Below are 21,599 nucleotides of genomic sequence, written 5' to 3' on the forward strand. Positions count from 1 at the left end.
TTAACAGTATATACAGGGAAACTGTTAGATATTCTACTGGCTCTAAGTTGAAAAAGTTAGAAAAAGTCAAATCAATATCAGTTTTAGTAGGTTCTGATTCTGTTAGTACATTAACATTAAGTATCACATACATGCAGTCAGATAGGAGACATGACATTGTGCTTGATATAGCTCAAATGATCTTCAGAATTAAGAGGGCAGGAATAGAAGTTAAATTCATATGGATTCCCACATATAGTTGTACAATCAAATCAGAAATTAGAAAAGAAATGTCATGAAGAGTGGGATAGAGAAAATAACAGCCAATACTACTATTGCATTCAAAGAAAAGTGGAGAAATGAGAGAAAGCAATAGAAATAGAAAGGAGGAGGACATGATAACAAGGAGGAGGTTTGATCACGCTGGTCTGAACAGTAATCTGAACATCATGAACATGCTACTGGTAGATGTGTGTATTGTGGGCTGCAGAAAACGGTGGAGCATGTATTTTTGCACTGTCCTAGTTACCAGCAAGAGAGACAGACACTTAATGTTATACTTGGAAGGAATCGCATGACACCTGGCTTGAAATAAATGTTGCAGAAGACTTCAGAGGATGTGGGACACAGGGCCATTTTCAAATGTTTCGAAAGCACAGGAGAATTTAGCAGGAGAATTTAATGTGACCGCTCTGATCCACACTCCAATCCAGCAGGTGGCGGTAATACGCTTAAAAGCTATTTGCCAACAGTAGAAGAAGAAGAAGAAAAAGCGTTGGTTCCTGCCGGCTCCCTCGGATGGTTAGGACTCAAGAAAGTGTTAAGTTGCTAAGAATGGGTGCTACTGTACCCGAAGAGATGGAATTAATTGAGAAACACGAGGAAATGTGAGTATATTGTCTGTACTATGAACTAGTTTAGATCCAGTTTTACCGAAGCAGAGTCAGTTAGGTGGTTCTCCCATGAAGACTACAGCTATCATAGTTAGCTAGTTTGAAGGCTGTAGATTCACCCGCATCAGTCTCTCTAATTCAGTATTCCCTGTGATTCTTTTTAATTGTAATCGAAGCCATATAACACTGTACAGTGAACACGGAGTGATTTGAGTCCATAGACTGTTAATGGACGTAGCCACCGCGACGTCAGCCAGTGGTTTGTGGACTCCCGTCTTGAAGCCTCGAGTTTGCCATTATGACCGTCGCCATCTTGAATTTTTGGAGCCAGAAGCTTAATACCATGGCCAGAAGTGATGAGTGCCTTGGGTGTATTATAACAGCTGGACCGGACATGGATGAAAGTGCACAATTTAGGAGACTTGGGATGTAGCTTTACCCATGGATGTAACTTAACGTCATTTATGGTCGCTGGAAGCTCGTTGCTTCTCTTTTCTGCTCTTTTGTAAGTGCGGGTTGGACTGAGCCCTCCGTGTGTGTGCGGAGCCCCAGAGTAGAAACACACAGTAGTGGAAAGATGACAACTGAAGTCATCACGTTACTGTAAGTGCATAAAAGCTTCACGAGTTAACAGCCAAGAAGAGTTATATTATAAGTTATATTATATGTATGTATGTCTTTTTGGAGCTAGTGGAGTTGCTGTGTCTGGGTGGGGAAAGTAAAGAGCAGCACTTATCCCTGTTCATGGTTTTATCTTTATTTTTTAATAAATGAACATTTAGATCACTGACTGTGGCTATATTATTAGTTGGCTAGATAATGTCAGATGTATGTTTAAATTATTTAAACAGCACAAATCTTGTATAGGACTGATTCTGTCCTGAGCTTTTTGATCCATATAAGCAGTTGATCACTGTAACTGTGATCACTATAAGCTATTTCACCGTATACATTTAACACAGCAGAAGGTCATGGTTCGTACTTTATTTAATTTTCTTTTTGTCGTCACAGCTTGAACAAAATGAGTGAATGAATGAATAGATAAATAACTTCAAAACAACATTGGCACACTTTTTCTTAAATTATAAATAGTAAGCTTTTAAATAAAAGAAAGTGATCATGAATAAAATGGGAGATGAACTGAAATATTTGTATAAAAGTCCCTCACATTTCATCTGTTTCATGTTTCCCAACACGGACAAGTGATGTGAGTGTGAAAAGACACTTGGAATGGAGCCGTGTTTTGGGAATCTGTTTCCGTCCGTTGTACATTCTTTGACATACTTTGGCTAAATTAGGCTTGACAGTAAGCTTGCCACAGAGCAGGCTAGTTCTGCTGAATAAGTTACCATGGTTACTGAGCAAGCTGCAGTGATGGAACAGAACTCTCACTTAAATTAGCGAGGCTTTTCCTTTATCCAGCTCGATGGAACACTTCCTGGAATTACCCGCTTGTTGTTTGAGACCCACGTTTCTAAACAAACTAATGTGAATAAACAAACAAACATGAGATTTATTGACAATAAGAAAAAAATCTAGAAATTTGCCAGACTTATCCTTTTAATTTTGTTAACTCAATTCATTTTGCTCATGAAATGTAAAAGTCATTTTGTTCATCTATCTATGTATTGTTTGATACACCTGAGTGAGATCACATGATCAGTGTTCTCATTGGGGATTATTAGTGGAATATGGAGGCTGGTAGTGTCTCTCTGACACAGTTGTGTTCTCCACTGTGTGTGGCAGCAGTTTAGGAAGGAGAGCACAGCTGCTGGAGCAGATGGAGAGCCACAGAGAGCAGCTGCAGATCCAGAGGAAGCAGCAGTTGAGGGAGTTTGAGGCTGCTCGCCACAGGAACAATACACTGCTGCAGGTGAGGAAGGACACATGGCTGCCCTACTTAGGTGCTCCTACTTTGCCTGATGAAAGGCCACACTGTGACTGACTGACAACTGCTTGACTAGCTTTTTTTTTTTTTTTTAAACAATTGATTAATTGATTACTCAGCTGATTGAAAATTAATCTACAATCCATTTTATCAATCAATGAATTGTTTGTGATGTGAGGGTGAATGGCCTGTAGTCCTTGAAAATCCTCTCCAGACATCTATTAAGACACATAAAAATACTTTTCCACTTCAAAATCCTTCAAATGACATCTCCTCCTTCTCCCTCATGAAGAATTCCAGAAGCTATGAATATGCAAATATCGTTTGTTTCAAAAGTTTTCCTGCTGGACACAAGATGTCTCTAACTTCACTATAAAGTCTGTTCTCAGTGCTCTTAACATGTGATTTTCAGTGATGAATGTGAAAACACACTCTGCAGATCCATCAGTCTGTATAGTGAAAATCAAACATCCAACTGTAGGGGGCAAGAAGAAAAACATCTTTTTGAGTGGAGGGGGGACTTGAAGATGATTTATCTTTGGGTCTGGTACCACATGAGATCATCTCCATATTATGGGAATAAAATATCATCTGAGACTGGAGCCTCTCTAGGATTTACATGCTCTAGAAATGTGGTAACACTCTCCATAATTATTACAATATTGCACTCAGAAAGAAATATTCTCCCAGAAGTCATAGCTTTCAAAAAGAGAGTAAAATGAATTAAATGCATCAGGCCATCCTCAATCATGTAGATGTTCCAACCTCATCATTTGCCTATCACTATCTGATTAATTAGGACTTTAAAGTGAAGTTAGTTAGAAGCAACAGCAGACTGTACAACACACACATGTTTGTCTTTATATCCTTGTAAGGACACTCATTGACATAATACATTCCCTAGCCCCTTACCCTAACCTGAACCATCACAACCTAACACTTACCCTAAACTCTACCTAAATCCAATTCCTCAACTTGCCCTTTGAAGTTATGAGGACCGGCCGAAACATCCTCACAACACAGAAATGTCCTCACAATGCAGGTTTTCACATGAAACTGGTTCTCTGAAAGATAGAAAGACATGCACGCACACAGTCTGTTTTCCTTGCTTCACATTTGTAACTACAGTAATTGTGTATTGAGCTCTGAGCTCTGGTGATAAAGTGCGTGAGCTCCACTCAGTACTGTGCCTGAACACATCCTGTGTAGACACTGACAGAGGACTGAGGCAGGTGGAGATAGTGGGAATGTGGAAATGGAAAAACTGAGGCCATCTGGCAATGTCATTAATCAAAATGTTTTCAAAAGTAAAGTAAACAGTGACAGTCAGGTTTGGTAATTACAGGGCTTATTCAGATTAGTTGTGAATAAAAGGTGTCTGCTCTCTGTTACTGCAGGATTTACAGAAGATAGAGGAACGCCTCAGAGGGAAACAGCTGCCCCATCCAAATCTCCTCGCTCTGGAGGTAAGAACTGTTTGATCTGTGAAATGATGTGAAGTTTGTGACGGCAGTCTGCATCACAAGTTCACATCTCAGGTCATTTAATCCATAAACTGTTCATACAGTAGCTGTTTGTCATGTAAATAAGCAACATTCAGGTCACTCTGTAGGCTGAATCCATATGCAGTTATTCAAAACATCTCTTTGAGCTCCTCTAGTTAAATCATGATTTTCCAGATGTGGCCATAATCAATATAAACTCTAAATGCACACTTTGCAAAACTTTGGTTTTCAAAATAAATCTACATGTACAAAAATATTAGTAGATTTTCTTATGAGAGGTAACTTACAGACTAATCCTCATTCCATCAGAGGTTTGGGCAATATGGCAAAAAATATGATCACAATCATTTTTTTTCAAATTTGATCAGTATTGATATTTATTGAATATCAGCACGTCATTGGTATTTGCTGATAAAGGCTTTAAAATGAAATATCAGCTATGCAAAGCTAATCTTGACAACCCAGCTGTAATTTGACAGCGTTGTGTTAAGAACATAGACTAACTTATCAGAGATAACTGGCAGGGTCTCAGCCACTGTTTTGCAAGTTGACCCCCTGCTGGGCCTAAACATCGGGGAACTTATTGACTGCGCTTAGAACCAGAACCGGAACAACCCGCCTGCCATCCGGAGTGAGAATCAGCGAGAGCAGGCAGAGATCCTGAGAGTTTCTGCTGAGAGCGATGACTGAGACCTGGGGAGACATGAGAGCAGCTGCTGGCTAACAGTTACAACAGACATCTGACTCTGCTGCTCTGTGCTGTGACTCTGCTGCAGACTCACGGAGCAGACACTGAAGTTTATAACTGTAGTGTCAGTCATCTGACCAAGTATACTTCCTCTGGAGCACGATCATGTTTTGATTCAGAGCACGCACAGAGAAGAGGGACTGTTCACTAACGGGTCCATTGTCAATGTGTTTGTGAGCAAGAGAGAGAGAGAGTGCAGGGCAAGAGGGCTGAGCGAATCAATGCACTGTACGCAGCTTTACTATGAAATAAAATTTTACCCATTTTAAATAGTAAAAAAAAAATACGTGGTGGTCATTGTTGATATTGTGGCGGGCCGCCACAAATAACTGAATGGATGGGAAAGCCTGTCCCAGCTAGCCCCGGCTCTCTGTGTAGATCCAACCAGAGCACAGAGCCCCAGTTTGTTATTCAGGTTAAAGTAGGAAGAAGCAGTGGGTCTGTCAGGCAGCTGAGTGAAGTGGAGCCTGCGGCGGAAACACCAGAACCATCAGGGTGAAACAGTCCGTGGAGGAGCTGCTGTGTTCAGCTGCACAGATAGGAACCAGGACGACTTCTTCCTCATTTTGGTTTATAACGGCGGTTGGCAACCGGGTTCATTAAAGTTTTAATGCTGAGCTCCTGAACTCCAGTCTTCCTAAGTTCTTCCTTCATATATTGTCTTTCTTGATCACACTTAGTACAATCTATGCTTGCATGTGTAAATGTCTCCTCAGCCAGGTGGAAAAGATATGTGCATATATCGCTATCTGCACCGAGATGAGTTTGAAAATATCGGCATATTGGATATCAGCAAAAATTCCAGTATTGTGCATCCCTATAATTAATCAATAATATTAACAGGACAGCTTTTGTTGTTTCTCTTTCAGACAAAATATTGGGCGTCTGTGGAAGAGTCCACCCCGGCCTGGGAGCACTTCCTCCTGGGTAAAGGCCCACACCCCACTGACGACCCAGGACAGCCACCCAGGAGAGCCAAGCAGAAACCCGGCACAGCTAAAGACCAGGGCCTGCCTCCTCGCCCCAAACCCAGGTCTGCTAGATAGGTGAGCACTGATTCTGATGGAGACTTACCTTTTGTTGGTCACATGATACAGATGAATAGAGGGCTGTTGATTCTAAGAGGAGATCACCAAGCCAGAACTAAAAAAAATGAAGCTCTGTCCACTTGTGAAAAAAAAAACCCTTTCAGTGGAAGGTTAGGACACCAGTGTTGTGTGCATCTTGACCGTGAGGAGGGGAACTTAAACCTGAAGCTTGAGCACGACTGAACAGTTTATCAGGTAGTTCTAAGAGTTCAAATTCACCACTCATCACACCAGAAATGATAAAAGCATCAGTGTGCTGACCTGATATTCTGAACGGTCCCGATGTGTCGTGAAGCACAAGAGTTCCAAAGTTCTACTATTGGTAAATAATAATCTAACTTTACATTATATGAATGCAGGTGTGAGCTTGTTTTTCCGGCCAGGTCTGCTGACCTTCAGCACTACTGGAAAGTTTTCTACAGAGTTCTAACTGAGAGCTGTTAAACCAGAATGTAGTAGTGCAGTGCTGTGTAAAAACCACTAGAGGGAGCGAGTGTCATAGATAAAAGAGAAAAGCTGGTTTAGAAATAGTTTAAATACAATATTTAATTACAATAAATGATTTTTATTTATACATTAGTCTGTTTCTGTCTCTCATTCTGTATGTCAGTGTCCCATAATTCAACTGAAATAAAAGACTGAAATAATCATATAATTATAAAATTTTACAATTTGTCAAGTTACCAATAAAATCCTCAAACAAGGACAGTTGTGTTAATATTAAATATGTGGGGCCTGTTACTCGGGAGTGTATCTGGCTGTAGAACTTTACATGTGAAGTACTCAGCAGTTGTAGGATGTCACTGGGTGATATGATGCAATCTCATCACTGCCGGAAAATTAATCAGTACACTTCTGATTATGATAAATTTCACAGTACGGTAAATGTACGCAAAGAACAGTGACATGATAAACATGATATAGTTATATGAGTCTTGTACATTAGAGACATTACACACTGATGGATTAGAGAAATACAATCAGACGCTGCTCTGCAGGATCCACGGTCCCTTTAGCTGTTCCAGCTGCACTCTGAAGTGTTTTTGGAGCTTTGTCAGCTGCTGCTTGCAAAATGAGCCCATGCAGTATGACTGCTTCCATTCAAGGGGTTACAGGGGTCACAACAACACATCCCACATCATGTCTGGCTGATATCATTGACCTTGTGTGTGTGTGTGTGTGTGTGTGTGTGGAAGTACAGAGCAGAGACACAGAAGTAATGAGAGGAACATTCCACTCATTTGTCACCAGATGCAAAAAAGCATAGCACCTGCTTCTTCACCGCTAGGGTGGATGAAGACCCCCCCCCCCCCCCCCCCCCATCACATTCTACGTCTTCTCTCTACACCACCAGAGACGGCAGCCCCCTCCTACACTTTAACCCCTAATTGTCTGTGATCAGACCTGCGCTGGGCTGACGCGGAGTGGCGGCTTGACAAACGCAGTCATCCGGACAGCCAGGGTTGAAGTGGCCGGTGGTTGGCAGCTGCCCCGGCTCCTCAGCTGGGGCCCCAGTGCAGCGGGCCCTCAGGCGGTAGCAGCTAGCCACCAGCCACCACCGACTGACTGGACCAGTCTGAACTGATAGGGTCTGGGTGGCGGGGTGCCGGTTTGGTGAAGGAGCAGGACAGGGGGGCGAGTGCGGTGAGGTCAAGGGCAGGATTTAAAGAAGGAAGGGGTAGGGGGGGGAGGTATTTGTGTTGTGCATCCAATCATGGGTGACAAGATCGGGTGGTGGGAGGGTGAAAGGGGTGGGGGGGGGGGGGGATGAAGATGCGATGTAGTGAATTATCTAAAAGGGTTTTGAAGAGTACGATCTGGAGCCCTTCCAAATGACTAGCCCTGCATTATGTATTCTAATGGCAGAGGCCCCCAGGCTGCAGGAGCCCGAGTCGCCACTGTTGTCACTGACCAGACCTCGGCTCACCCTGCCAGCCACCCACAACAACAATGACCCCTCAGACAGCCCTCTGTCTCCAGTGGCGTGGCATGAATCTGGAGCCACAAGATTATGCAACGCAGTTTGGCTATTGAGAGCCCACTGAGAGCCCTGACAGATAATTGGCTGAGCCCAAAAGCCGTGCAAATGGTTAAGTGTCGACTCCAGTTGATTGGATAATGGGTAATTGCACGCTGCATTTCATTCAGTGATATGCTGCGGGTGTAGCAGGGGCAAGCGAAGGGGAGGGAAAGAATGGAGGAGGGAAAATATTTTGGCGTGCTGCGTTTTTTGCAGCCTGTTATTTCACACTCCGAGTCCGTTTCATTTGTTTAGGATCTCGAGCCCGGAGAGATCACAGATTCGTATCAACTGCCGACGCGATTTAAATTGCAAATGACATTTTATTGTTGAATAGTAAAAAAAAAATGTTTCATTTTCTTTTCTCAGTCTAAGCATTTCAGACTTCACAGATGTGAGTGTTGGTGCCTGGTGGCGCTGTTTGAGGCTTTTCCTCTGACCCTGAGCAAAGCTTGTAAATCCAGAGTCTCTCCTTTTGATCATGGCATGTCACCTCCACTTAAGAGCCCGGGCTGCCAGCTCTTTGTCTTTCCCTTCACAAGAGGCCTTGACTGTTGTCATGTTGTCTCAAATTAAATAGAAGGCTTCATGTCATACACTAAGAGGAAGCAACACTGGCCTTAAGGTAGCCTGGCACAGCTCCCCCGTCCACCGCACAGGCTACAGTGTAACGTTTCCTCTTTAACGGCCCCTCGCCTCACTCGTCCTCACTGTAATCACGTACCTCTCTGCTCTCCTATAGCGTCCTCTAAAGAAAAGAGTCCATGCACTTCAACTTAGAAGCAGCTTTCTGGAGCTTCTTCCCCAGATAGACTAGAATATACTGGAGCTGCATTATTGCTGGTAGAGGAAGTCTGGTGATGGGTGGGGGGGGGGGGAGTCGGGCTCGCTGAATTCCACTTCAGTCACTGTATTGATCAAGCTTCCACGGATGTCTTTCTGCCGTCGCCTGGTAAAGTCAGAATGTGCAGTGTGATTCATATCGACTGAGGGATTAAGCGGGCAGCTGAAAGGACACGTATGAATTCCGCGTTCGTGTTCTCGCGCCTTTTGTCGATATTGATTCTCCCCTCGGTACGGAGCCACGCACGGCACCAGCATGTCGTTTGATTCTTCATCAAGTCTTTTATTGCACTCTAATCAGTTTACTATCACAGACACCACTCAAAGCAAACACTTCAATTGCTATCTTACTTAAGAAAAGGTACGGTGCACTCAGTGGAGATGAGAGTGGAACATCTTTACACTCATACACCACACTCACTTACTCTCATATTCAATTATAGAAGCTGTTTTGGGCACACATCTATATTCTTATCTCTCATGTTAGAGTTAGAAATGGTTTAGTAAAATACATGTTGCCCCAACATTGTATTTCTGAACACATGAACATGAGAGGCTGTCCTCTAGACATGTAGGATCAGTTTCAGTGTCTTTGGATAAAAGGTGTTCAAAATGTGTTAGAATTTAAAGAGTATTCTGTCTGGGCAGAAAAATCCAAATCTATGTTTGACTTGTAGCATTAATGACTGGATTATTAGTAAATACTGTGTCAACAACAGCAGCTCAGTGTTCCTGGGAATTCCACTCATACTGGACCATTCTAGGAGTCACAGTTTACACCCAGTGCCAGCGCTGGGTGTCATTACTGGAAGTCATGTGACTTTATAGAGAATTGTACTTAGTTTGTTTTTTTTTTTACCACTTATTTGCCTTCGCCACAGTCTCTCCCTAACTTTAACCAAACACACACACACACACACACACACACACACACACACACACACACATTATAGAAAACCATTTATAAATCTTGACATTAAACATGAACATTAATGACTTCACTTGGCTAAACTAAAGCTAACAGCAGTGAAGGCAGCCAATCACAGAGGAGAATCACTGATTCAGAGGAGGACATTTATGAAGAGATGAATCTTAACTGTTGATCACTGTGGAAGATATTTTTTAAAGATGCTTAATCTATTTACTACATGTATTAAACCTTTGTATGACTTCAGTCATGTTTTTCACTCCTGCTTCAGTATGAAATATTATTTAAGCTGCCGTTTCAAGTCAAATCTTTTTTTTTTTTTTTTTTTACACTGAATGCTCATGCTGGAGTGATGCCAGCTCGTTGTGTAGCAGCATGCGGAGTTTCATTCAGACCGAGGGGTCTTTTTATAATTGTGTGAGCCAGCAGAGTGGTTCATCATTAACACGGTGGCCTAAAGTGAAGGAGGAGAGGACATTTCCCAGCAGGGCCAGGTCAGGTCAAAAGGATTAACCGTGGCACCGGACATCCCCAAATCAACTGATCCTCCCACAACAATGACACACTGCTTTAATGCCACTAGAAAAGAGCTGAGTGCAGCCGGAGCGTGAGGGAGAAAATGGCTCGTTGGTTTTGCAGTAACAGAAAACCAAATTTAATTTGCTTGTAATTAGCTGGACAAAGATTTACATGTTTGAAAAAGATTGTGTTATGTGTGCTTTGATTTGTCTGCAGTGATCAGTTATATGTTTTTTTTTGTTTGTTTGTTTGCCCAAATACCTCAAATACCTCACCTTTGACCTGTCATGTACTGTCAATTAAAAAGACAATTACATCTGATTACAAGAGCCGTGACACTGTTTACATAAAAGTTGGTAAGTATTTTTAAAAGATTTATTGTAGTAGACTTTTTACAGGCCTAAATGTGAATGATCATGTCTGAAATATCTGTTGCAGATGCAGTAAAATGTGTCAGACTTTATAAGGATGATGATAATGTTGGAATACAGTGATGGGCTCATGTGCTAAAAAAGGTTGAGAAAAGATGTGACTGCAACTAATGATTCTTTTCATTATTCTGTTAATTATTACTTTTTAATTGATCAATAGTTTAGTCTGCATGAATGTTAGAAAATTGTGAAAATGCTCCTAACAGTTTTCCAAGAGTCCAAGGAGACATTTGTGCTGAATGAATGACTGAAATGATTAATCAGTTGTCAAAATTGTTGACATTTTTTTCAGTTCAGGAGACAGTGTTGGTGTTTTAGAGGATCTTACACTGTAAGAAATGTGGCAGACAAGCAGTGACTTGCAAGTTTTGGAATGTTTTTTTTTTTGCTCATGAAACGGGTCAAGCATGAATAGAAATGCCTTTATCGTCATCCTTCCTTGCTTAGAAACACCAAAACCTGGTGGGGTCAGGCCTGCATCACCCTCCTCCTCCTCCTCCTCCACCTCCACCCAAGAAGAGAGACGGGAGATTCCCCCCTCAGCTCTTCACCCTCCAGCTACACACAGATATGGAGGGACGGACGGACAGACGGATGGAGGTCAGAGAGTGGAGTCTTTGACAACAGATCAGCGATGAGAGTTCCCTCCCTGCTCAGTTCCCAGCAGCCCCACCACTTCCCCTTCCAGCCACAAAGCACCTCCCCGGGCCCACCGTGCCCTTGACATGCCAAGGCAGGCACATCCCAGGGACAAGCTTGCTCGCCGCTGTCTTTAAGACATTCTGATGAGGTTTTGGTTGAGAAAGACTCGGGGTTGACTTTGTAAAAGAATCTAAATGAGGTGCAAGTGAATGGCGCGGCTGTTCCATTTGAATCTTGTGTGTACGGCCCGCTTCTTGAGTGGCTCATTTTCATGCATCACACCCTGGATTCCTCAGTGCTCAGCCCCCCCCCCCCCCCCCCCCCAACCCAACACATTCACTGCTATGTTTTTAAGCCAAAGCAGGGTCACTGACACTTCTTTTCTTCATCAAACATGCAGCAGGCCTGCTCTTGATAAGAAATATAAGATGATTTCATTTCTATGTCTGTAAACATAAAGTCTCATCATTTCTAAATTCCATTGTGACCGCTTCCATCCTCCATCCTTTCAACCGCTTCTCATTTAAAGCAGGAACGGAGCCAAGGAGTGAAGTGAAGCCACTGCTCATTAACCCCTCAGTACTTTACAATGAATCCTGGAGGCTCATTGTACCAAAGGGCCAGTGCTTCCCTAACGAGGGCCAGGGGGGTTCTAACATCAGGGCCAGTCCAAGACTTTTAGGGGCCATAGAAAGATTTAGTTTGGTTTTAACTTTGCCATTGTGCTAGCATAAAATAAAAAGAAAGAAAGAAAAGCCATGAATACAGGAAAACTTTTCTTTTCCTTCATTTTCCCTTCTTTCCATTCACCCTTCTTAAAAAGTTCAGATATGAAGATGGATGGATATTAAGTATGAAGATTGTTGCTGAACATTAACATGTTAAAACTGCAATTTAAAGAATCCAACAGTTATTTTTGACTTTTTAAGCAGCTGGGATATCCTGTGTCCTACAATGCTTCAAACATTCCACCATCAACATACAACTGTTTAACACAATGTTGTCTTAACCATTTAGAAGTATCCATGCAAGAATATTCTATATTATTAAAAAACCTTTCAATATCATGTTCATTATCATGTCCTCAGAATGTTAAACAACGTAGATCAATAAACCTTTTGTGGAAAAAAAAAAGTATGTGTGTGTGTGTGTATATATTTATATTTATATATATATATATATTTATATTTATATTTATATTTATATATATATGACTGCACAACATTTGATATGCTGCCAGGTACACAGACTGAAAATACTGATTCACTTCTCCTGTCATGCAAAGACATCTTCAAACCTCCAAACACTCAACATGTCAAGACACTGAAATGATTTCAAATATTTCTACTGCAAATTCAAAGCAGTGAGCACATTTTTCTTTTAAAAATCATTTTTCTAGTTTGTATCATGAGACAGCAGGATGCACAGACGGAAAACACACTTTGCATTTTTTTCCCCAATTAATATATTACACTTTAAAAAATGGTCGTAAAACTGTAAAGTTGTTGGCTTTTCAATTATTTTCATTTTGAATATATTTGATAATAAAGTTGAAGTGATGATGTTGTGTAGATATCTTACAGGTCAGTTGAAAGGAACAGACTGATATTCTCAGTCAGTATTACAGTAAATGCTCGTGTTGCTCTCCAAATGGCCCATCGCAGAGCTTGTATTAATGTTATGAGATGTTGTGGGAACGTTGTCTGCTGGCTGGTGTAGTGACACCAACTGTCACCCCTCCACCCTCTTCTAAAGAAAAAAAAAGCTTTACAACAGGGACGCTTTAATTGGAATTTCATGTGGGCTAAACTGAGGGGAAACTGATGTAAGTTAACATTTGGTAGACTTAATTGGTCCTTTTCTTTCCCTCCTCCTCGATCGGGCACTTACGGGCTGCTGCTGAAGCTTCCCCGCTAATCTCCCATTTACAATCAATTCAATCGGCCAGACAAAAGTCCGCCTCTCTCTTTTCTTCTCTTCCTGTCTCAAACGAGCTCCTTTGTGGCCCGTAAATTGCCTGAATCCCCGGTGATCCCCCCTCGGTGGCGGAGGGAGCAAAAAGAAAGATGTCCTCATGTTGTTGACAGTTGATTAGCGCGCGCTCCCGGGCCGATCTCTCGCTCCTTTTTCCTCCCCACAGCCCCCTAATCTCCTCCGCGTGGGCGCGCACTAATTAAAGCGCCAGTTCGCCAATTAACGTGTTTGTGGATGTTGAGGCGGTTGGAGAGGTGCAGAGGGGGGAAAAAAAGTGCAGAGAAAAGGACAACCTGCTCGCCTTTAGGTTGTTTACTGCTCCGACATTGTTGTTCATGTTCCGCAGCCTGCAGGCTCTGCTGGCCTCATGTGCACACAGGCTGCTGTGTGTATGTGTGTGTGTGTGTGTGTGTGTGTGTGTGTGTGTGTGTGTGTGTGCATTGCTCTGGATAGAAGGGAAACTTGCTCCTGTCATATAGCGCAGAAACATTAGGTAGGCAACGCTCTAAATGTTGTATGAATGGAAATATGCGCTCACTCACATGTGTGCATTTATCCGCTCTAAAGGAATGTGTGATGATCGGAGCGACGCAGAGGACGCATCTTTGTTTCTGTTCATTTAGAGGTTTATAATCCGAATTACACGTGGATTTTTTTTTAAAGCTGATGCTGATATTTCTGGGGTTAATATTTTTCACATTTGGACTCAACTTGAGAGATGAGTAGCCTGTTTATTTAGAGGATTATTGTGGAGAAAGCGCTTGAATCATTCAGTCGGAAGATAACATTTTCAGAAATGTATGTTTTATAATTTAACAGTTGAATTAATCAAGAAAAATGAAACAGTTGTCGTGTTTGTTGGTTATGGTAAAACAACAATAAAAGCATGCAGTGCGGGGGGGGGGGGGGGGGGCTCCCGGTCATGCGGATAATCTAATAGATGACTTTATTCTACAAATAAAAATCACTTTATGAAACTTTGCAAATCAATGTTTCTCATCTCATCGTCCGTTCAGATCTCATTATCACTTCCATCCAGTGAAAACCTCGCATCTCCAGATTGTCGGATTGAACAGCTTTGTTGAAGCCCCCCCCCCCCCCCCCCCCCCCCCCTCAAAGGCTTTCATCAGACCAAGAGGTTACAGGCTTTTGTTAACAATTGTAATTTGAATTTGTCCACGAGCCCTATCGGCTGTTTTATTCAAGTTTCCAGCTCACTGTGTGTGTGTGTGTGTGTGTGTGTGTGTGTGTGTGTGTGTGTGTGTGTGTGTGTGTGTGTGTGTGTGTGTGTGTGTGTGTGTGTCTGGTGCAGACTGATGAAATAGGTGAGCAGGGCATTCATCATTCATCTGGCAATATTAGCCCTGTCAGGCTGCTGCAGGCCTGGCCGGCCCGGCTGAGCGCTAATTGGCTGTTAATAGAAAGAGCGCCATTTGGGAGCACGGACCTGCCTCTCGACAGAATGTGTGCAGGGATAATATTGTTCCAGGAGCCGTGCGGAGAATAACTTGTGCTCTATTAACGCGGAGGCCTGGATGAGGAGCTGCGGCCTGAGTGCTCTATTATCTCCTGTTCTGATGAGCGGCTCCGGATGCGCGCCCGCCCCCCTTCACAATCAGGCCTCCCGAGGCCGTTTAGCTGGTTAATGTAATTCGCTTTCAAGGGTCCATGTTATCTCTGATCATTTGCGCCATTACGCCGGAGTCAAGTGTAAATGCTGCATTATTAAGATCGTGTCTGTCAATAAATGCTGAGGCGAAGTGGCTGCAGAGTATACAGTAGAACCAGGCTGAGTCTATATGTGTGTTTCTAACTAAACACACACTAACTTTACAGCATATTCATCATAGGCTAATATATATATATGCTTTAAATAGTGAGAGCATGACATGAGGAATTCATCCTGGCATTCACCTGTCAAATAGATTTGATCATAATGTATCATGTGACATGTGTGAGGTGTGTAGTTTATTGGTCCTGAGGTTCAAAACACAACAAATCTAATAAAACAAATAAAGCAAGAAAAATACCACCTACAAAACAAATCAACAACAAATGTGAAGAAATTCACAACTGTTTATCAATTTCACTTTTTTAAACGTTGCTGTTTTGATTTGTTTTTAATCATCTTTTGCTTCCTGACATGCACTTTCCTTTTTATTTCATTTAAATTGCATTTTTTCTTTTTCAGCCAAGTGTTATTTGTTGATTTGTTTAGAGTGTTCTGCACCTCAGGACCACAGCAGTCAACTAAACCACACACATAGACAAATACAAATAAACTTACTCCAAAAACAACTTTCATCATATCCTTCAGTTTTATTTTCAAATGCCTTCAAAAAAATGGAAACAACATGGCTCAAACATTCAGTTTTCATTATAAGTTATAACTTATTTATTCACATTAACATTTTTTCTGTGAAATGCACAACATACGAAGGTGCTCCCCAGACAATTCACATTTTAAATAACATTTTTTTTTTTATTTCCATAACCTATTATTTACAGTTCCATCATGGAGACAGATCAGTTCTCCCTGTGTGATGCTTGTAACGGCCACTCAGGAAGAAGTTCTAACTGGACAGAGAAATCCCTATAATGTTCCTACAGTATGGGACCAAGTGTTAAGTGTATGATGTTGTTCTGGCCTGTTCTTTATTCCTAACTGAAGGAAAACTCTTCAGCATGGCTACAAATGCAGGAGCAGTCTTTTTTTGAGGCCTCTCACAGTCTGAGGTGGAGTAATGAAAGGAGGGGAACGGCAGCGCGGCTCAGCTCTGCAGCTCTCTGGAGGCCTCTGTGGCCGAGGAGAAGCTGTTGTCGTGCAGCTTCCTGATGTGTTTCTTCAGGTCGAAGTTGCGGCAGAAGCCTTTGCCGCATGTGGCGCAGGTGAAGGGCTTCTTGTCGTTGTGCGTATGCATGTGGAAGGTCAGGTTGTAGATCTGGTGGAAGGCCTTGTTGCAGATGGAGCATTTGTACTGCTTCTCCCCGCTGTGTGTCAGCTTGTGGTTCTTGTAGTTTCCTGGAAAATAATAATAATTTTAAAATAAAAGCAATGAACGCATGCACAACCTGAAGATATTGATTGATTATTTTTTGATTGTTTAATCTATAAAATGTTTCAACACATTTCATCACATGGTGCCAGAGCTCAGAATGTTCAGATGTCAGCAGGTCAAAAACCCCAAAAACAAATCCTCACAATGGAGAAGTTAAAGAGAAGACGCTCATCATAACGGAACTAATCAATGAGTGTGAATAACATCACATCAAAGCAGCTCAAACTCCACTGACTGCAAATGAAAATATTATATACATGTTCTTCTCCGTCAGTGTGTCTAATCTCAGGACGTTATATGTGACAAAATATAGGTAGAAACAATATTAGATAACATGTCTGTAAATGAATGAAAATGATGAATTCAATGAAATAATGATTTTAAATCAGCTTTGCCACTGAAACAGGGAAACAGACAGAATGATAGGATAAAAAAAGAAGAGCAAAAAATGAAAGATATGATCCTGAAAAATTTATCTGTAGAAATAAAAATCAGTGCACATCATAAAAAGCATATTTCTCTGGTATCTTATTTTTCATTCATACATTTCAATTTCTGCATGTTCTCTTAATGTGAAACACATCAAAATAAATGTAATTAAATGATGCTACTTTTTATTCAAGAAAAAAAAATGAAGCATCATAGAAAAATAATGATGATGCTTTCTCTGCATATATTTGATAGAAGGTGAATCTGATAGATGTGATCTATTTAAAGGAGTGGAGACAAGCAGGAGGGGAGAGGGTGAGACACTGCTGCTGTTTACTGGGACTTTATAAGAAAGTGAGCATGAAAGAGGCCTCTTTTTCTTCTCTTTTCTTTTCCCTGCCAAGGTCAGCAGTTCATTGTGAAGTTAGAGCCTCCTCAGTCGCTCCGCTCCGTCCAGCCTTCATTAATCAGGGTTTTGTGTGTCGAAGTCAAGAAGTTGTCAAACTTTGTCAAAATCAAGTGCAGCGACAACTCAACGAAAAAAAAAAGCCCAGATTCCCAACTTTGCCGAGGTCTGGCAGCTGACCCAGAGCAAATGCTGCCGTCTTGAAGGGAGAATTAGTCCGTATAAAGTGACATGTCCTATTTCCACTGATCGCTTCATGCTCATCGGTGGGCCTGCAATTATTTCTCCTTTCATTACTCTCACAGATGACTGAGAGCAGCAGCGGATGGAGCTGCTTTTGCTCCTGCTAATGTTTGTTTCAGCAGGTCCCACACTGAGGATTCCTTCACATGTGTACAGACATGGATTTTCCCTGCAGAGAGTTCAGCCTCATACTGACAGCTCAGCCTGCTTACAGGGATTCCATCAGCATCGCACCATGGCCTATGTGTTTGTGAAGCGTTTCTATCCTGACACTGAGAGACAAAGCATTGCACGACCTCACCTTCACAAAAATAAAAAATAGAGTATGGAGTAAAGGTGGTCACTGATCATGTTTCCCTATGAAACGTTAGTTCAGCCTGTTTTATTTATGTCCAACTAACCAGGAAACAAAGGATTGTCCAGTGGACAAAAAAAGATTTATTATAAGAGCACTACAGCAACACTGTGAAATATTGTCCAGCAGAGACAATATAATAAACACCACAGACTACAACTACAGTGCAGGAATTCCTGTTTTCTGTCTTTTTGAATTCTAAAAAAAAATCATGTTTTCTTCCAAATATAATAAAATCTTCATGTGAGGTGAAATGATTTCACCTGTTTCTCAGCGCAGCAATTTTCTAGAAAGTGTTAACATCTTGAAACTGACAGATGATCGATAGATGTCAAGAAAAATGATCTGAGTGTGAAGTTCATTAATGTGGAAATAGATGAAATAATCTAAACACATGGCAAGATTTGTTTTTCTTGTTTTAAGAAAATAGATTTTAGGACACAACACACGAGGAAATAAATATATTCATTATGTTGCTGTTTTTTTCTTCTTTGTATAAACACAGTTTGGAGACAGACAGACTCTATCAGCCGCTGAAATGATTTTATAAGCATATGAGGATAATAATGAAGCACCTTAAAAACATCAAGCAGGCCCTGAATAACAGAGCTCAGCCTCTAGATGACTAGATGACTGATTATTTACCTTTCTGGTGGAAGCCTTTCCCGCAGAACTCACAGACGAAAGGTTTGTATCCGGCGTGGATCCGTACGTGAGTGTTGAGCGTGGAGCTTCTGTTAAACGCTTTACCACACTGGTTGCATTTATGAGGCTTTTCCTTCAGAGGAGAAATAAAAAAAGAGTAAAAAAATGTTCAAAACAAAATAAAAGCAGAGGCGGGATTTGATGAGCTTTAAATTGACGTAGAGAGAAGAAAGAACCTGCGTGTGGATGATCTTGTGTCTGCACAGCGTGCTGGCCTGACGGAACCCTTTCCCGCACACTTTACACACGAAGGGCCGGGCCCCGGTGTGCACCGGCATGTGTCTGGTCAGATTGTAATGGGCGTTAAAAACCTGCGGGAAATTATGAAACACATGTTTTATTATTAAGAATAATTATAACAACTATCGCCAGAGATTTAAGAGTTTCTAATGAACCAGAATGTAAAATGATGAATTTAGATAACCTGGAATTAAATCTGGCTGCTACTGAATCAACATTTTTTATTTTTATTTATTTAGTTTGGGGGACAATTTTCGTTTTAATGAAAGTCATTTAATAGATATTTTTTTCAATTACATTATTTACCTAAACATGTTGAATCTAATGTAGGCTACATTTAAAAACTGCAATTCCAAAACACTTCAATAAAAAACTACAATTAAAAAAAGAAAACACTAAACTACTATATTTAAGATATATATACTGCATACACTTGATGAATAAATAACATTACCTTTCCACACACTTCACACGTGAAGTTTTTAGGTTTTCCGTCTGCCGCGCCGCTGCCGAGTTTGCTGTGCGTCTTGACGCCGTTCTTCTCTGCGCTCAGGCCGTGGTTGTCCTTCACTATCTGGTCCAGCTGCCCCGGCAGATGTTCTTTGTGTGGGTACTGAGGTGTTGGCAGTTTCTCTGTCCCAACCCCGGCCAGCTTGGCGTTCTCCAGCAGCAAGAGTCTGTGGTGCGCCGACAGAGAGGCCTGGGCCTGCGGGCTGGAGAACCAGTGTCCGGCTAGCAGCTCCGATTGTTGGTACGCAGTGTCCAGATAGTTGAGATAGTAGAGTGAGCCGCTGCTGGGCACGGCCAAGGCCTGGTGGATCACCTGCGGTTTCACCACCCTGCTGCCCGGCGTCAGCAGCGGCTGCTTCAGTCCCGGCTCCGCTTTGCCGCACACGCCGCAGTTCCCTTTACATGGCGCGGCTGCGGATCCGCAAAAAGTCCCCCTGAAACTGGCTCTCCACAGCTCCGAGTAGTTCATCAGCGCCTTGGCTTGGAGGTCGTAGCTGAAGGGCTGCAGTGGAATCATGCAGGGGATCGGGGAGCACAGCCCCAGCAGCTTCTTCCCCTCTGACCGCTCCTCCGAGCTCCCCTTCGGTTCCGAGCTCTTGGACATGATCCGGTCTATGGAGAAGGCCAGGGTCTTGGGAGCCGCGGACGGTCCGGTCCTACCGCAAGACATCACAGTCTCAAGAGAGGCAGAACTTGCCATTTTGTTGGTGTTGTTGTTGTTGTTGTTGTTGTTTTCTTTACAGCAAAAGCAGAACTTGGTGTGAGCAACTCCCGGGTTATAGTCCGACCCGCTCCTCCAGCTGCCCCGCGTCTTTTCACTCTCCTGAGCTTCCAGCAGAAAAGACAGGAGGACACATCAGTTTAATAAGCACCTTGCTGTCACAGTGTCACGCATTTGCATTCAAATGGCCATCCCTCCCGCAACAATAGCATCCAGGGGTGATGGATTAATGCTCATTAACTAGTGCACACAAAATTAACAGGACATTACAGAGCTCGTTAGGGAGAAGAAGAAGAAGACGGGAGGAAAAAACAAAAAAACAAAACAAAAAGACAAACAAATGTTGCAGTCGGAGCTCCTGGAGAATGTGAGAGAATAAAAGTTGAGTCAGTGTTGGAGTTGAAGTTTACCTCTTGAATGGTCAGATGGGTGTAAAGAAACAAGCCGACTGCTCTCTGTCACATGTTGGCAGCGCCCGCCCCTCCTCAGCGCGGATCACTGTCTCCTGACATCAGCGGGCACCCAAACTCTTAACTGGGTGACAGGGAGACGCCCTCATCAACCTGCACGCCCTCACACTAACTATAGAGGGGGGTGGCACGGTTATATAGGCTACCATATGTCATCCGAGACATAAATATGAAAGCAGTTCCCCCGAAAAAACTGAAAATATTATGATCACAATTGTGTTTTAATCATTTAACATGTAGACTGAAGACGTTGTGTAAGTCTGCTGCTTTCATTCACACAGTAATCTTTTTTTTTTTTCAGTTTTGGAATTTTTTTTTTCAGCAGAAAGCTGCTAATCCTCAGAGATGGGGTCCCTCCTTTTTCCACGCCGGCTTATACTTACTTACTATTTGTATAAATTCGAGGACGTCCAATTTCCACCTGTTTAAGAGCAGAGACTCCCTTTGGATCCTATTAAACGTTGTTCCTCCTTCCCTCTATTCAAAAGAAGCAATTTTCCAGAGCGATTCAAGGCTCAACTCAGCGCAGGGAGGGAAAAAAAGAAAGAAAAAACACAAGCTCTTTCACTTTTAGCCACTAAAGCACTGCGTGAACCTGGTTTTGTGTTTTTTTTCCTCCTGAAATAGAGGGACGGATTAAAGAGGGAGAGAGGAAAAAGAAAAGACTTAGCTTGGCCAGAGGTATACAAGGACAAATGAAAAGAGAGGCTTTTTTCCTTCTAAAGAGGCATACAAGAAGTTTGCTGGAATCCACAGTGTTGTGTGGGAGTTACAATGAGCAGCAGCCTCTCTTCTATTTGCCACAAGGGCCGTGTTGAATTCATGTGTTTACAGGCCATTTTACCTGAGAGACTCCCGACAAGTGAGCCGGAGAAAGGAGGCGGTAATGTGTAATGCAGGGAGAGTTCATACAGCGCGTCCGCACAGGACGAGGCAGGGCGGGGGGAATAAAAGAGGGGTCACAGGGGGGAGCAATATGGACAAAATGAGTATTGCGATAATT

At 42.3% G+C, this 21,599-nt stretch overlaps 2 protein-coding genes across 6 annotated transcripts; one reads left to right on the plus strand and one right to left on the minus strand.

Annotated features, from left to right (window-relative positions):
• The first annotated feature begins 715 nt into the window (after positions 1 to 715).
• c3h3orf14 (chromosome 3 C3orf14 homolog) lies at positions 716 to 12,610 on the plus strand. Of its 3 annotated transcripts, none has more exons than XM_042407492.1 (5): positions 717 to 866; positions 2,619 to 2,745; positions 4,158 to 4,226; positions 5,883 to 6,059; positions 11,290 to 12,610. In XM_042407492.1, the coding sequence occupies exons 1-4, from the start codon at positions 778 to 780 to the stop codon at positions 6,057 to 6,059; spliced, it is 462 nt and encodes a 153-aa protein (XP_042263426.1). In that variant the 5' UTR covers positions 717 to 777; the 3' UTR covers positions 11,290 to 12,610. The 3 variants fall into 3 exon arrangements, with proteins under 3 accessions (XP_042263427.1, XP_042263426.1, XP_042263428.1); XM_042407494.1 differs by having other exon boundaries at positions 721 to 866; positions 2,622 to 2,745; XM_042407493.1 differs by lacking the exon at positions 11,290 to 12,610 and having other exon boundaries at positions 716 to 866; positions 5,883 to 7,291.
• Positions 12,611 to 15,603: 2,993 nt separating this feature from the next.
• On the minus strand, positions 15,604 to 21,041 carry fezf2 (FEZ family zinc finger 2). 3 transcript variants are annotated; one of them, XM_042402245.1, is made up of 6 exons: positions 20,984 to 21,041; positions 20,537 to 20,660; positions 19,350 to 20,233; positions 18,832 to 18,966; positions 18,596 to 18,728; positions 15,604 to 16,480 (listed from the first exon to the last, which is right to left on the minus strand). In XM_042402245.1, the coding sequence occupies exons 3-6, from the start codon at positions 20,103 to 20,105 to the stop codon at positions 16,230 to 16,232; spliced, it is 1,275 nt and encodes a 424-aa protein (XP_042258179.1). In that variant the 5' UTR covers positions 20,106 to 20,233; positions 20,537 to 20,660; positions 20,984 to 21,041; the 3' UTR covers positions 15,604 to 16,229. The 3 variants fall into 3 exon arrangements, with proteins under 3 accessions (XP_042258179.1, XP_042258186.1, XP_042258171.1); XM_042402252.1 differs by lacking the exon at positions 20,984 to 21,041 and having other exon boundaries at positions 19,350 to 20,228; positions 20,537 to 20,793; XM_042402237.1 differs by lacking the exon at positions 20,984 to 21,041 and having other exon boundaries at positions 20,537 to 20,793.
• Positions 21,042 to 21,599: the final 558 nt, after the last annotated feature.

Source organism: Thunnus maccoyii, chromosome 3 (genome assembly GCF_910596095.1).
Source record: "Thunnus maccoyii chromosome 3, fThuMac1.1, whole genome shotgun sequence".
Taxonomy (NCBI): domain Eukaryota; kingdom Metazoa; phylum Chordata; class Actinopteri; order Scombriformes; family Scombridae; genus Thunnus; species Thunnus maccoyii.

Excerpts from the sequence above, each read along its gene's own strand:
- c3h3orf14 (XM_042407493.1), top strand. The coding sequence starts at position 778 with ATGGTTAGGACTCAAGAAAGTGTTAAGTTGCTAAGAATGGGTGCTACT. Across the intron at positions 867-2,618 it reads ATTGAGAAACACGAGGAAAT|CAGTTTAGGAAGGAGAGCAC; the intron begins GTGAGTATATTG and ends TGTGTGTGGCAG. Across the intron at positions 2,746-4,157 it reads GGAACAATACACTGCTGCAG|GATTTACAGAAGATAGAGGA; the intron begins GTGAGGAAGGAC and ends CTGTTACTGCAG.
- fezf2 (XM_042402245.1), bottom strand. The coding sequence starts at position 20,105 with ATGGCAAGTTCTGCCTCTCTTGAGACTGTGATGTCTTGCGGTAGGACC. Across the intron at positions 18,967-19,349 it reads CGTGTGAAGTGTGTGGAAAG|GTTTTTAACGCCCATTACAA; the intron begins GTAATGTTATTT and ends AATTTCCCGCAG. Across the intron at positions 18,729-18,831 it reads ACAAGATCATCCACACGCAG|GAAAAGCCTCATAAATGCAA; the intron begins GTTCTTTCTTCT and ends TCTCCTCTGAAG.